This window comes from Anser brachyrhynchus, assembly GCF_964034855.1.
Source record: "Anser brachyrhynchus genome assembly, chromosome: 1".
Taxonomy (NCBI): domain Eukaryota; kingdom Metazoa; phylum Chordata; class Aves; order Anseriformes; family Anatidae; genus Anser; species Anser brachyrhynchus.
Genome location: NC_137694.1, coordinates 61974369 through 61987684, shown reverse-complemented (window position 1 = coordinate 61987684; position 13316 = coordinate 61974369). Strand labels below are relative to the sequence as shown.

The 13316-nt window shown below is 44.0% G+C and overlaps 1 protein-coding gene across 4 annotated transcripts in view; it reads right to left on the bottom strand.

Moving 5' to 3' along the window:
* Window positions 1-13316, bottom strand: part of DGKI (diacylglycerol kinase iota) — a 212218-nt gene that overhangs the window by 163892 nt on the left and 35010 nt on the right. Inside the window, exon 1 of one of the 4 annotated variants that reach the window (XM_080582484.1) lies at window positions 10693-12122. The exons of the other annotated variants lie outside the window; for them this stretch is intronic. Within the exon in view, the coding sequence (XP_080438610.1) occupies window positions 10693-10781 (89 nt within the window). The 5' untranslated portion in view covers window positions 10782-12122. Of the gene's footprint in view, window positions 1-10692; window positions 12123-13316 lie in introns of those variants that run through there. 4 annotated transcript variants of the gene reach the window in all.

Genomic DNA, 13316 nt, shown 5'->3' with positions numbered 1-13316 from the left:
CCTGCATCATTCCTCAGCTGTTCCCAAAACCAGGACCGAGACAGCTCGCGTAGCACCAGCCTCCACTGACCCAGTTCTCTTGTTTCCATACCACACGCATAACTTGTGTCTCTAAAGAGCTGTACTGAGCAGGAGTCACCAAGCCGAGGGAGAACATCCCAAGCCTGAGCATCCTGGTCTGCTCAGAGGCTGAGAAACCACTTGTTCCAGGTTAGGAAGGCCAGCCCTGGACCCCACAGAGATTGAGGCAGGTAGTCTTCCCCACATCATCCCAGTGCCAGGAAAGGCCATTTCCCATGGCCAATCCCACAGACCAAAGATAATCCCCAAAAGACCAACACAATAGTGCAAAGACCTCCTTGAAGTGAGGCAAATAATTCTGACCCCTGCACCTCATTTTTAGTTCTTTATACACAATTAAGAAATGATTTTGTTCTTCAGAAAGCTTTTCTTCTCTCCCCCACAGTTCTTTTTGTTAGACCCGCTTTCTCTGTATTTTGGGGCTGGGTTTTTTAGTTTGGTTGCTTTGGTTTTTTAAAGGTTCTTTTCCTCTCCCCATAAATTGCTTTGCAAAGGCAAAGCAAAACATTTATTTTCTCTAGTTTGCAAGAAAATCGCAGATCCTTGAGAACAAAGGTAGGTAGACTAAGGTACTTGAAAAATCACTTAACCCTCTCAAAACTTTTGTTTTCTTCATGGGAGCCACATACTTCTTGGAGTAGGACTGGGGGGACCACCTGGAATTCTCCTTTAACCCCAGTTACGAAGAGTCAGGGATGAGATTCAAAAACTTTTTTTTAAAGGAAGAAAAAACAAGACGTCTGAACTGGAAACTATAGAAAAGAGACGAGATTTACAAAAAGCCAGTGTTTTCTTTCTTTATACTACATTACTCTTCCTTAATGTGACAGCCAAGCCTCAGAGGACTGGTGGAGGGCACCGTGTACGCATACACAGGAACTGGAAAGCACTTTTCATTGCTTTTCCTGGAAACTATATTCCAGCTTCTGCAGAGAATCTCTTTTGGCATGGATCTCTAGGATGCCACATGCTGAAGGACAAGTGGATATCAACTGAGCTCATTGACTTCAACGATACCACCTTGTGAAAACCCTTCACTATAACTTTGACCAAAAAGCAACTGCTGAGCTCCTCACACATCAGATTTTCTGCTGATACAAACTGCAATAGCACAACTGAGCAACAGGAGCGTGCAGTGGCCCACATCATTCTGCACAGCTCTGCAATGAGGACTACAGCATCAGGAAAGTGAGCAGCTTCCATTTTTGTCTCCGTTTGTAAACACAAACAAAATCTGACTGATGTGACCATTTCTCTGCCTGGCAGCTCAGACAAAATCCTTTATTCCAGACTGATCTTTATGAAGGCTGAGGGATTTTCTGAGCATGGATTACACATCTTCTGCAGCAAAACTAGAACCAAGTGGGTAACACATATTATTTCCAAGCTTAGTAGTTCTCTGTAGTTCCTAGTTGTTTTTAGGCTATTAAACCACACACAGGCACAGTGAAAATTTTAGCTTTCAGCACAAGTCAAAACATAGCAGGAACCACCCATTAAATAAAAAAAATAAATAAAGAAAGAAAGAAAAGAAAAGCTTGAGGCATGAGAGGACTGTTTTCAAGCAGAGTTTTGCAATGCATAATTTTTAGACAACTGGCCCCAAGTTAAGAAATATGGTCTCTCTACATGTTGTTTTATGGAAAGGAGTTAGGTTCCCCCAAGCCACATTTTGACTAAGCTGGCTAGTACAGAAAGGTCAGGAAGATGTGGCAAGGGAAGCCTCCGTCTCCGCTCAAAACTCACACACGGTCTGATGCCTCTGCAGCAGCAAGCCCCTCTGCATCTGTACCACTTGCACATGGAAGGTATCAGCCCACTCAGCACCACCAGCCCTGCTCTGAGCCAGTAGGATCAAGCAACCCTGCTGGTAGAGCTTTTTGGATCAGTCTCAACACAATGAGCTGGATTTGGGGCACAAGCTCACAGCTGGTGCTAGCTCAGGGCAAGCAGTACAAGCAGCTCACCTCTGTACGCTGTAGGCAGAAGCTCCAACTAGAACAATCTTAATGAGACAGAACACGTGTTTACCTAAGCCCATAGTTGGCAATGGATGCTTACAGAAAGAGCACGAGAGCAAGACAAGCACAAAGGTATATTGCCTTCCACATCACCACCTTGCCTTTAGCAAAGCAGAGCTACGTTTCCCTGAAATGGGTTGGGTCAAATCCTCCCACTTCATGCTCACCACTGGATTTTTACAGTGTTCCTTTGACTGGTCTTCTATCATTGTGTGCCAACGAGTCCCACTGCATAATAATGAATTGTGAACAAAAATAATTCCCTTTCTTTTAAACCTGTTTGATAAGTTTATGTGATATTCTCTGCCTCTTATGTCATAGGAGAGAACGAATTAGCAGTCACTATCTGCCTTCTGCTTGCTGCTTATGACACAGAGGCTGGTGAAACTTTTTATATCAAGTCTTTTCTCATCCATACACTGTTCCATTTCACTGACCAAATTACTATTGCTCTACTTGGCTTCTCTGACTACTGTTTGCTTCTATGAGCAGGAAGCAGAAATATTCACAGAATTATCTACAGTGACTACTAAATCTCTTTCCAAATGGGTAATAACTAATGCACAGTCCCTCCTTGCATGTGAGTATTGTTAACTGCAAAGTAATGCAGATGGAGAAAAGCAGCCCCTATCAACGCAGGATCACTTTCTCCATTTTACAGTCCATTCATTTGCTACAAGGAGATCCTTCTGCGACTTGGCAGTTAATTTTCACTTCAAATAGCCTAGATACAAGTTTCATCACCCTGTAGTTCATTTCCTGTTTCCAAACTGTTTCCAAGAGTGCATTTAGCAACAACTATTCTAGCTCTAGCCCCTGTGGGAATCACTGATAACATCCCTGCAGAACGAAAAATGATAGTTTGCCTCTAGTCTTATTCTTTAATCAGTTTAGACCAAGAATCTTTACTCAGGGTCTGGTACAGCTGAGTTTCTTCTAGGCTAAGATGAGGAATGCTGTTCAAAAAAAGAAGAAAAGGAAATGAAATTACATTATGTCAATCAGGTCATAAAATAAACAAACAGCTTTGGCAGAGGAACCAGAAGTACTGTGACTAAATACTGCCACTTCAGCCTATCATCAGCCTTGAGCATTCTTACAGTCAGGCTAAGGGATTTGTCTGCGTATCAATGGTAAATCCAAATCCCCAGAGGATTCATGGTTATCTCAAAGCTCACATGTATTGGAAATAAAGCATTAGCCACTCGCCTCTACAGCTGAAACACACCACAGCTCTCGCTCATGACAGTGGGTTAGTGGTGGTCCAGAGGAGGTAGCAGTAAAGGGGCAATGCACTTGAAGCCTCCTGGAGCATTTCTGGAGGCTGAGGTGAGAGGGAATAACATTTTTTAGCTACTTGCAAAATAAATCTCTCACTTTCTAAGGCACACAACTCAAATACTGTTTGCTACAGAGGTAGCAGGCTTGCTCAGCATCCTCTTTATTTTTAGATTAAATACATTTAGATGCATTTCAATTAAAATGCAATCAAAGTGTGCCTCAATAGCCTCTTCCACTGCTGCCACCAGACTGCTTAGAGACTTATGTCGCCTTTCAGCTGCCAGTTAACTCTGACAGAGCAACTGCCCAGCACTGCTTCACCAGCAAGGCCGGCATGTTCCAGGTGTCTGCAGGAAACTGGGAATGGCTGCACAAAGGAGAGGAGGAGGGAAGGAGTTCACAGTCTCTGTGGCATGGAGCTTGATAGTTTAGGAGGACCCACTAAACAAGCTTATATCATTTTAGCCCACTAGTAAGGCTTCACAAGCAGAACTCACAATGAAGAAAGAAGTCTGGGAGCTCTGCTGCATGTATTTTCTGCTCGGTTCACTGGGCTGTGCAGACAGTCATTTTCTATGCAGCCCAATAGCTCCATTTGTTGTCTCAGACTTCTTCCAATTTCAAGCCCTGTAGACCTCAGTTTTGTGTTGTTTTGTTTTAAGAGAAGCATTGTAAACCTATTCAAATCCACACACATCTCTAAATAAAGTGCACTTCTGAAGCCTTTCTCATCTTCTCCCCTTAAGAGCGCCAACATCCCTAATCTGAGAGAAAGAATACAACCACAGTTCTTCTGTATCAACGATTTTGATCACAAAAAGGACAACAGAGATTGAAATTTGCTATCCATATATATATGTCTAAACACAACAAAGGAAAGTAGTCATAAAAACAAACAAAGAGGTCCCTCTCTTACAGATAAAATGTGAAGATTGTCGCTGGCACAGTTTTCCTAATGTAAGCAGTACAGACATGAAAACTTTATTGGAAACTGTAATATAGGACATAACTGCAACAGAAAAGACCACCGTGCTAAATAACACAGATAAAACCTGGGTACACCTTGTGGAACAGAAAGTACCGTGGTTAACCATGTTTGAACTTTGCAAGGATGACGTAAAGTTGAGGAAGAGGTCCGAACGCAAGCCAAATCATTAATAAGAGAACTGAACCTCATATTAACCAGGACCAAGAAGTGCCAGGCTATAACTAAGCCCCAGAACATATGGATTTGTTTTGTGTTTAAAAGCACCAAAGAAGATATCAGCAGAAATGTTTTTCAGAAAACCATCTCCTTCCCATATAGGGAACGGCAGAAAAGGATGCACTTCAGAAAATGTCAGCATAAATCGATTCAAGGGTTTATTGACTCTACAATGACAACAGTTTTGTATCTTCCCACAGAACATAATCATAAACTGCTCGAGGTGTCACTTTGTTTGAGTAAGGCCCTTTCTGCACTTTACGGGAGACAGCCAGATATTTACAAGTTCACCAAAATATGAATGGACCCCAAACGTCAGTGGGCTTTTAAGCAGTAAATAACAGGGAATCCATTTTGCTCTGCAACTAACTTTAGGCACACCTTTTGCATAAACCACATCACAATGCAAGGCCAAAGCTGTAACAGGGTGATTTATATCAAGACCAAGGAGAAGAAAGCTCATAAATGATAACACTGCTACCAATTTTACAGTGCTAATTTTCTCACCTAAAACATCCTGCAGAGTGCACAGCACACCTTAGGTAAAACAGTTATACAGAAAGGTCATCTATATTCCTCTGAAGCAGGTGAAATGCACCTGAAAACGCACACAGGACCTTATAGGAGTGAACCAAAGGATGCCAGGAAGCACACAGATACTGTGCTGAGCTGGGCTCCTTGTTTGCCTGGAGGAGTGCCTCTCAGCAGCTACCCAACAAACCCCATTTGTTCAGTCAAGAGCTGACCCCACTGGGAGCCTGTCCTAGCCCCTCTCCCGTCATTCGCCTCCCTGCCATAGCTCACCCCATCTCATGCAGCCCACGCGCTCGATCCCGGCCTCATCTCCGGGGAGGCGAGCGGGACATTGCTCCTACACGATGTTGCTGCACTCAGGAGCTGCTAAGTGCTTTTAATAGCAATTTGTACCAGTCACGCTCATTTGGACACCACCTGCTGCACACAACAACATGAGACATGTTCCCGTTGGAAGCCAAGCTCAGACCTTGCTCAGCTTCTCCCCGTGAGTTATACAATGCTCTGCCTCTGTCCCTCTTTTCCCAAAAAATCCAGATGCCTCGCTATTTCTCTCCTACGGAGAGGCATAAACCCTAACCTAGAGCTCAATAAAGGGTTAAATATGCCAACCCCTGCTTTCTCCATGCCCCCGCACCTCCAGTACTTCGGCTAAATGCACGACATTCACTTTTAAATAATCTTTTCAAACCTGATTTAAAAGTAGCAGTTTCCCACTCAAATCCAGGGCCATGTGAGCTGCTTTCAGTTTTTCACAATTGCATACATAATTGCCAAACAAACAAAAAAAAAAGAGCAGAGAAGAGACAAAACAAAACATTTCAGCTGCTTTCTTTAAATTAAAATAAAAAATAAAGGCCTTTGGCGGTGCAGCACTGTGCTCCTCATAGGGACTCCCCTCCAGCCAAAGGACTCCAGTGATTCATTCACAATTCAGAATGATTAGAACAACATTTACTACCCTGAAGCTGAGGAAAACCTTGAGTTAAGGGAATTTAAGTAAATATGGAAACACCTGGAGAGTTTCATTCAAGATCTGTGCAGGCAAGGCAGGAGTAGGAGTGAGGCAAAGGTTTCCTACCTCGGTGCTGCTTTTGATTAATTACAGTGGAAGTGCCCTCTTTCATCAAGTATTTGAAATTAGAATAAGATTATTGCAAGAGAGATTTATCCCTTAGAAATTGCAGAAGACATGGATGAACACAGATTTATACATCATTTATACAGAAATTTGTACTTTACCTTCCCTGTGTTACTCAGAAACACCCTCCTTTTCTCTCTCTCGCTCTCTCCTTCAAACTGCAGTAACAGTGTAGATATCCTCACAAAGCTATCCGCAGTGGCTTTTATTCCTTGAGGAACCCCACAGCTTCATAGCACATCACTGTGTGTGAGTTTAGACCATTTTTGCTAGCTCTTATTACCTGACATTTAGAGAAGTTACATTCCGAACATCGTCGTGATGCATAGACCTTGGTGCACTGAAATCTACCAGGAGATTTTTGTCATCCTTTACAGCCTCTACCAAACACTTTCTTGTCTCCCTTTTTTCACATTTGAATTTATTGCAAATGAAAACTGCCCTGCTGATAGGTCTAAGCAATGCTCCACTTCTCCAGTGAACACACAGGGGAGAAATGGATGGAAGTTTTTACATTCAGCTTTACCTCAGGATGCTGATAGCATCATGCCATGGGATCACTCCCAAAAGGAAGGGGTGCCCAGGGTGTAAAGCCCAGGGAGTTTTTCCATTTCCTATTTCCAATGCCAGTTGGATTACCGTAAAACATCAGGGCTGACAGCAGGGGGCTGTGGTGGCATCCAACCACTGTGAACCATGCAGCTGCTTCCAGACTCTTCTAAATGAAACCACAGCACCCCACATGCATTTCATGTGCTTGCAGCATGCTGCATATTCACAAATCCTCATCTGTAGCTTTAAAAAGTATATGTCCTGACTGCACTCATCTTTGGGAATTTGAACGTGTTTGTTTTTTGAGACTGTTCTAGCATAAGTAATATTTGATGAAACAGCGCACTGCATGCAGATCTCTCAGAAACCAAGGATTAAGAATACTCTGGTGAGCTATGTTCAGCCACCTCCAGGGTGAGATATAAAATGTAAGTACTGGTTCAGACCAAACCGATTAGGAACATAAGAACCTACTATCTAAAATAAGCATTTCACTGGCAGAACAGAGACAAAAGCTGGCAGAAATTATATTAACTTTCTAATTGTTATCATCACCATTTCATGATTGGTATTCCAAGGCCTGACACTTACTCAAAGTCTTCGGAAAATGCTAGTAACTCAGGTCTACTGCCCTCTATAGCCCTTATTCTGCATTTACATGCAACTCCACATCTGTGTAATTTCATTCTTCACAGTCTGACAGGTGTAAGACTCCCCTTTTCAAATGCAGTGGTAATTTGACCACAGAGTCATGTCCAGCCAAGCACGGCACAATGCTGTCCCAAGGTTCTTGTGCAGCCCCCCTGCGACTACAGGGCAGACAAACATCTCATGATTTCCTGCGTCTCGCCGCTCCGTTTTGGCATTAGATCCCATGTTGGTGGGATTGGTGGCCAACTGTCACGAACAGCTGCTGATTTTTCAGGATGTATCCCATGTCCTCATCAGTACCTCTGCTATTTCACACTTTACTCCCTGCAGTAACCCGAGATGAGCAGCATCCGGCCTAGATGGCTGGCTGCCCCTCGGGTTCTCAAGTTGCTTTATATAAAACACAGGAACATGCAGATCAAAATCCCAGAATACTAAGAGTATGTAATCAGAAGTAATGTTTTGATCCTGACGGAAAAATCTTATGTTTGCTTGAAACAAGTATTTCCATATGAGGCTAACACCTTGATTTTAATTTTAATCCTTTACGGTGAAGAAATGTTTTCTCAAGATGACCACAAACAGACACAAATCAGAGTGTGCTATCATGAATCCAGCCATGAATTGCTGTTGTCTGAAAACTTTGAAATATGAAAATATAATGAAGCTTTACTTCTCACAAATTAAGGAATCCCATCAGACCTCCAGCTCCCTCCCTGGCATTTCTGGTCAATTCTTACAAACATTTCGAACAATGGAAGGATGAACCAAGGTACTGGGCAACCAAAAACTGACAGAAGAGCTTCCAGTCTAGGGCAATTATTGTCACCCGTAAGGAGCTATAGCAAATCTGACTTTCAGTTAGAGAACAAGTGAACAAAAGCCTTCCAATTGCCTATACAGTTGCAGATAAAAATTTGACTCCTGATTTTGCTGTCGATCAGAGGAGACTGAAGTTATCAATATTCAGTCTAAAAACAACTTAAGAAATGTTGATCATAATTAATATATATATATACATATATGCATTTTATAGATGAGGAGGCGAACAAATAAATCCCATTATCCAGGCAGCGAAGCATTTGTCTCCACGGAGAAAAGCACACCCAGCTGTAGTCATTCAAACAGATGTGTATTGGTCTACACATCCCAAGGGGACCAGCTTTCTTCAGGGCTCCTTGCTACTTGGCTTGTGACTCCTCAGCTCTGCCTGTGTAGGTCTGTGAAAACCTCAAGGGAACGTAGGCAAAGGACTGTGCTTATAACACAGGGTCCCCATGCTGAGACAGAAAGGTAGAGGGACAGAAGCAGAGAGATAAAAATAGAAAACAACAAATAGCTAAACTTTCTAGTACTGAAAGGAATGATTTCTAATTCCCTAGAGATGTTTTGGCAGTGAAAGGAGGTTTGTTTTTATCTTAGATGACCTATGTATCAGTATTAATTAGTAGTCATTAGATAATATTTTCTACTGGAAACCAAATGTACTTGAAATAGAACTTTGTAAATACTATGAACTCAGAATGAGACACAATGTGTGCAAACACATAACACAATTTTTTCCATTGCCACATAGATCTTATTTCACAGAAAAATGGCTGAAAGTTCAAGCAAAAACTGTGGCTTCAGAAGTGCAGCTCTTCCATGTATGAATGGCTATTTTCCCTACTCCAACAAGTACAAAATGTGAAGGACACTGCAACATCCCACGGTTCTGCTAGTTCAACTGTAACTTTGTTCTGGAGAACTTGTTTTCAAAAATAACCCAAAAGCCTAGAGGTGCCTTGCTGCAAACAGGATGAGATCCTACACAAGAACTGGAACTAGGATTGGAAGCTAAGTCCTTTAATTGATTGTTGTCTGAAGTATTCTACTTTTACCAGATCAATCCTAAACCACTAGCTGAGGGTCAAGAATTATTCCCTTGCCTCCTTTAGAAGTGACAAATGAGAGCAATCTTCTACAGTGGGAATGAGAGAGAAGTTTTCAGTTTTCATCGATACATGTCAGTATGGTATTAATACAAACCTGTCTTTGAATACCTCCACAAGCAATCTCAAAGAGTTAACAAGTGATTTTTCTCTTCTGAGGGGAATAAAATGCACTTAGTAAAGATTGCCGACTAACTAGTTTTTTTCATAGAAATCTATCTCCAATTAATGTGATGAAGTTCCCTTGCTTTCCTAATTAAGGAGCATTATTCAGTATGAAATCTTTTCTTTTTATTATTTCATTTTAAGTGCAATTGATGAAATCAAGTGCAACTGTACAACAGGATTCTTCTGGTCCATACTCAGTATGATGCAGGAATTGTTGTGAAGGTCACAGGCAAATAATTTCCTGCCATTAGCGTGCGCCTGGAAAAGGAGGAAAAAGGTCTACTAAGGCAAGTGGAGGGGGGGTGGATCCAACCACAAAGCAAAGCAGAATTTCACAGCAACCAACGAGAGCTATACCTGAGCCCAATCAGAAGCCCCCTGCAGACGATGGCAGGCTTTCCAGCTCCTTCAGGATGCTCTGAGTCAAACCCTCATCAGGGCATTATACAGCAGTGCTTGGCTCTGTCATAGAGCCTGCAACAAGCAGGCAGGTTGAATTCAACACCCCTCGTTTGGTAAGGATGGGGAAGAAGATGGTAGAAAGACTGTCATCTTCTGAAGGGAGTCCTATTCCTCCGTCCTCAGCCCATTTTTGCAACAGAGACCCTTTCAGATGGGGAGGAAAGGGTTATGCATGGGCAGGAGGAGGATATCACAACTCTCAGGTGTGAGAGCCACCCAGATCCTGGTTTCCAGAAGACAATTCAAACATTGCCCTACCACCCCAAAATGGCATAATGCTGACTGCTGAGGACTACAAGCAAAAAAACTGGCATTTCTGAATGCCTACTGTGCCATCCACCCACCCTTCCCAACGCCCCTCTTCTCCCCCCTCCTCACTCCTCAAGCCATTTCCACAGTACTGCATGCACACAGCTCAGGATGCCACGAGCAAACATGACCCAGTGCAGTCGGTGAACTGTGCTGAATAAGGTGCATCTAAAAACATCAGCAGATACAGCACAGCACCGCGCGTGATGGTAACTGTCACTCTTCATGTATTATTAGAGGAAGGAGATAGAGAGATCTTGAAACGCGTTCAGTGCTTGCAGACGGCAGTCAAACAAGACTGGCCATTATGTCACTGAACAGCTCACAATTCAATGGCTCCTGCAAGAGCCCACTTACCAGCTATCCAAGGAGCCTGGCACGGACAATTTACACCTGTTCTGTTTCCTGCTGCTTTTGCAAAAGAAATCCATGCATCCCACACTCATAACTTCCAGGAAAAAGAGAAAAATCTGAAAATCCTGCTCCTCAGAGAGCCAGGCTAGGTAGGAAAACGGAGGTGTTCAATTTTCGAGGAAATCTTCTCCAGTGTCAGTTCATACGCCCCTTCCCCTGCCTCCCACCACCATATGTCAAACTGAATTGGGGAAATCTAAACCAGGAGGAAGAAAAGAAGAAGCATCAAAGGCCAATTCTCATAAAAGGAGTGGCGCTTGCGAGCTGGTCAGTATGAGCCTGCCGAAATGATGTATGGCTACATGGGGAGCGTATATGTACATGCACATGCACGCAGACGTCAGCCCCTTCCTTGGAAGTGGATTAAGTGGCAGATGGTGTCAGAACCTGAGCCACTGCTGAGAGCAGAGTTCACGCTGTCCTGCTTCCCTGTGCTGAGGGAGGGGACCAGCAAAGGTGAGCCATCCAAAAACGGCTGACAAATAGCTGGCGATCGGCTTTGTCATCGGCAGCGAGTGGAATGGCAGCCCTTTGCTTGCTCCCTTCTCCCCCCCACAGTCCCTGCATGCAAAATTCTCTCTGAAATGGAGACAAAAGAGGAAACAAGCGTAGATGTGCAGTCTCCAAGCCTGAGAAAAACCAGAGGCTCAGTTTTACACAGGGAAACTAGAACCTGCTATTACCAACCCAAATACCAGAACCTAGGACAGATAGTGTGGGGGGAGAACACCCAGCTTAAGCTCTATTAAAAGCAGAGGGAGAACAAAGATGAAAAAACCACTGCCTTTGATTGCCAACACAATGAAAATAAATGAGGGAAATAACATTTGGGAGGGACGCACCAGCTGAAAGCAGTCACAATGACTTTGTGCAGGCACCCCTGTTATTAATAATTATTATAGATAATAAGGGTTTTCAGACTGAGCAAAAGGATCTTTTTTCAGTTCCTGAGACCTCATCTCTCCCTGCCCTGTCACCCACCTCCCCTTTTTCTCTCTCCTCTGAGCACCTGCTTTACATAGTTTTCCTTGTATTATCATCAGCTTCATGGATAATTGATAGCCGAGCTCGTCCAGCTGATGCTAAGAAAAGAACGACAAGGTGGTTCGACACACGCCTACTATAAATAGACACACAACATGGCCAGCATTTGCCAACATCTGATGACGCTTTCCTCCCTCCTGGGTCCTAAAGTTAGCTAGTTTCTGAAAGTCAGGGAAGCAAATGAGAGCAAGGTAAAAATGCTTTCAATTAATTTTGCAGAGATTGAAGGGATAAAATAAGAGTGGGGCTTCATATTTTTACGGTGTGCTAAAAATACCCATTTTAAGAAACCTTAGGCATAGTTTGCAAAGCGTGGTTTAATTTCCAACCTCCCCCACCCCCCCTTTTTTTTTTTGCTTGGCAGCAGCCACAAAGCTCAAAATACTTAGCTAGTGCCGAGGTCTCAGGAGGTAGGGCCAAGAAGGGTCACAAGCAGATCTTGTTGCTACCACAGCGTTCGGGAGCTAGACAGAACACAGCAAAACTCACAACTGCGCTAAACCCCGAGGTATCTCTGCAGAGCACAAGTGCTCCTGCTCAGCAGTTCAGAGGGCAGACTCGGAGGGCGAAGGCTGTCAATCGGCCAGCACAAGGGAATTGCAGCTGCCTCCGCATGGCTGGCACCAGGCACAGGCTGCCGAGGGCACTGAGTCAGCAGCAAAACCTCCAGCCCCACTGCCAGTTCGGTTCTGGACACCGGGGCAATCTCCTGAGCTGTCCTTGACAGGAAATGCCAGAGGTAGGCTTCCAGCTGGAAAACCCTTAGTCGCGCTTGGCTTGTACACCAGCAAGTGAGGCAAAAGCTGGGAGAGGTTCACTATTCCTCCATGCAGTCGCTCTTCAGCTGCATCTTCGTGCTGAAGGCCCTCCCCATGGCCCCGTCCAGCCCTGCAGTACAGGACTGTCCTTTGCACTCAGGCTCCCCAGCATGCTCACCCCAACATACAGCTCACCTCTTGGCTCAGTCGCAGAGCGAGCACACAGCAGCCTGTCCTTCACAAGGCGGGTGGCACTTTCTGCCTTCAAGCAGGGCAGAAGTGATGGCAGAAAGGTTCCCCTGAGCATTTCTACCTCTGGCCATGGAAGCTGAGCACACGATGCTCTCAGCATGCCTGGTGTACCTTTTACCAACAGCTAACCCAACATGGCACAGGCTCCAAATTGTTCCTGGACTGGAGCAACTGCTCATCTCTTTTTGTCTTAGTCATTGTGTCCAGTTGCATTAGTTGCATTTTGCTGATCAGATCTACTTTTTTTTGGCTCATGCGAAATGCTTATTTCTGGAAATTCTCAATGCTAGCATAGGCTTTTTCTGTTTGCCAGGTCTCACTCGCTGGCAGCCAACTAAGCTTCACCAGTACAAATAAGGCAAGTTGCAGTTTAAAATTCATCCTGCCTAAGGAAAGCGGCTGTAGCCAGGTGTTTGCCCCAGCATGTGCTGAGGTATCTGTGTTGGTTTTGTCCTCACAGTAACTACCTCTCTTTTTGGAGCTGATTGAGTCGCACATGACACATGCACTCAG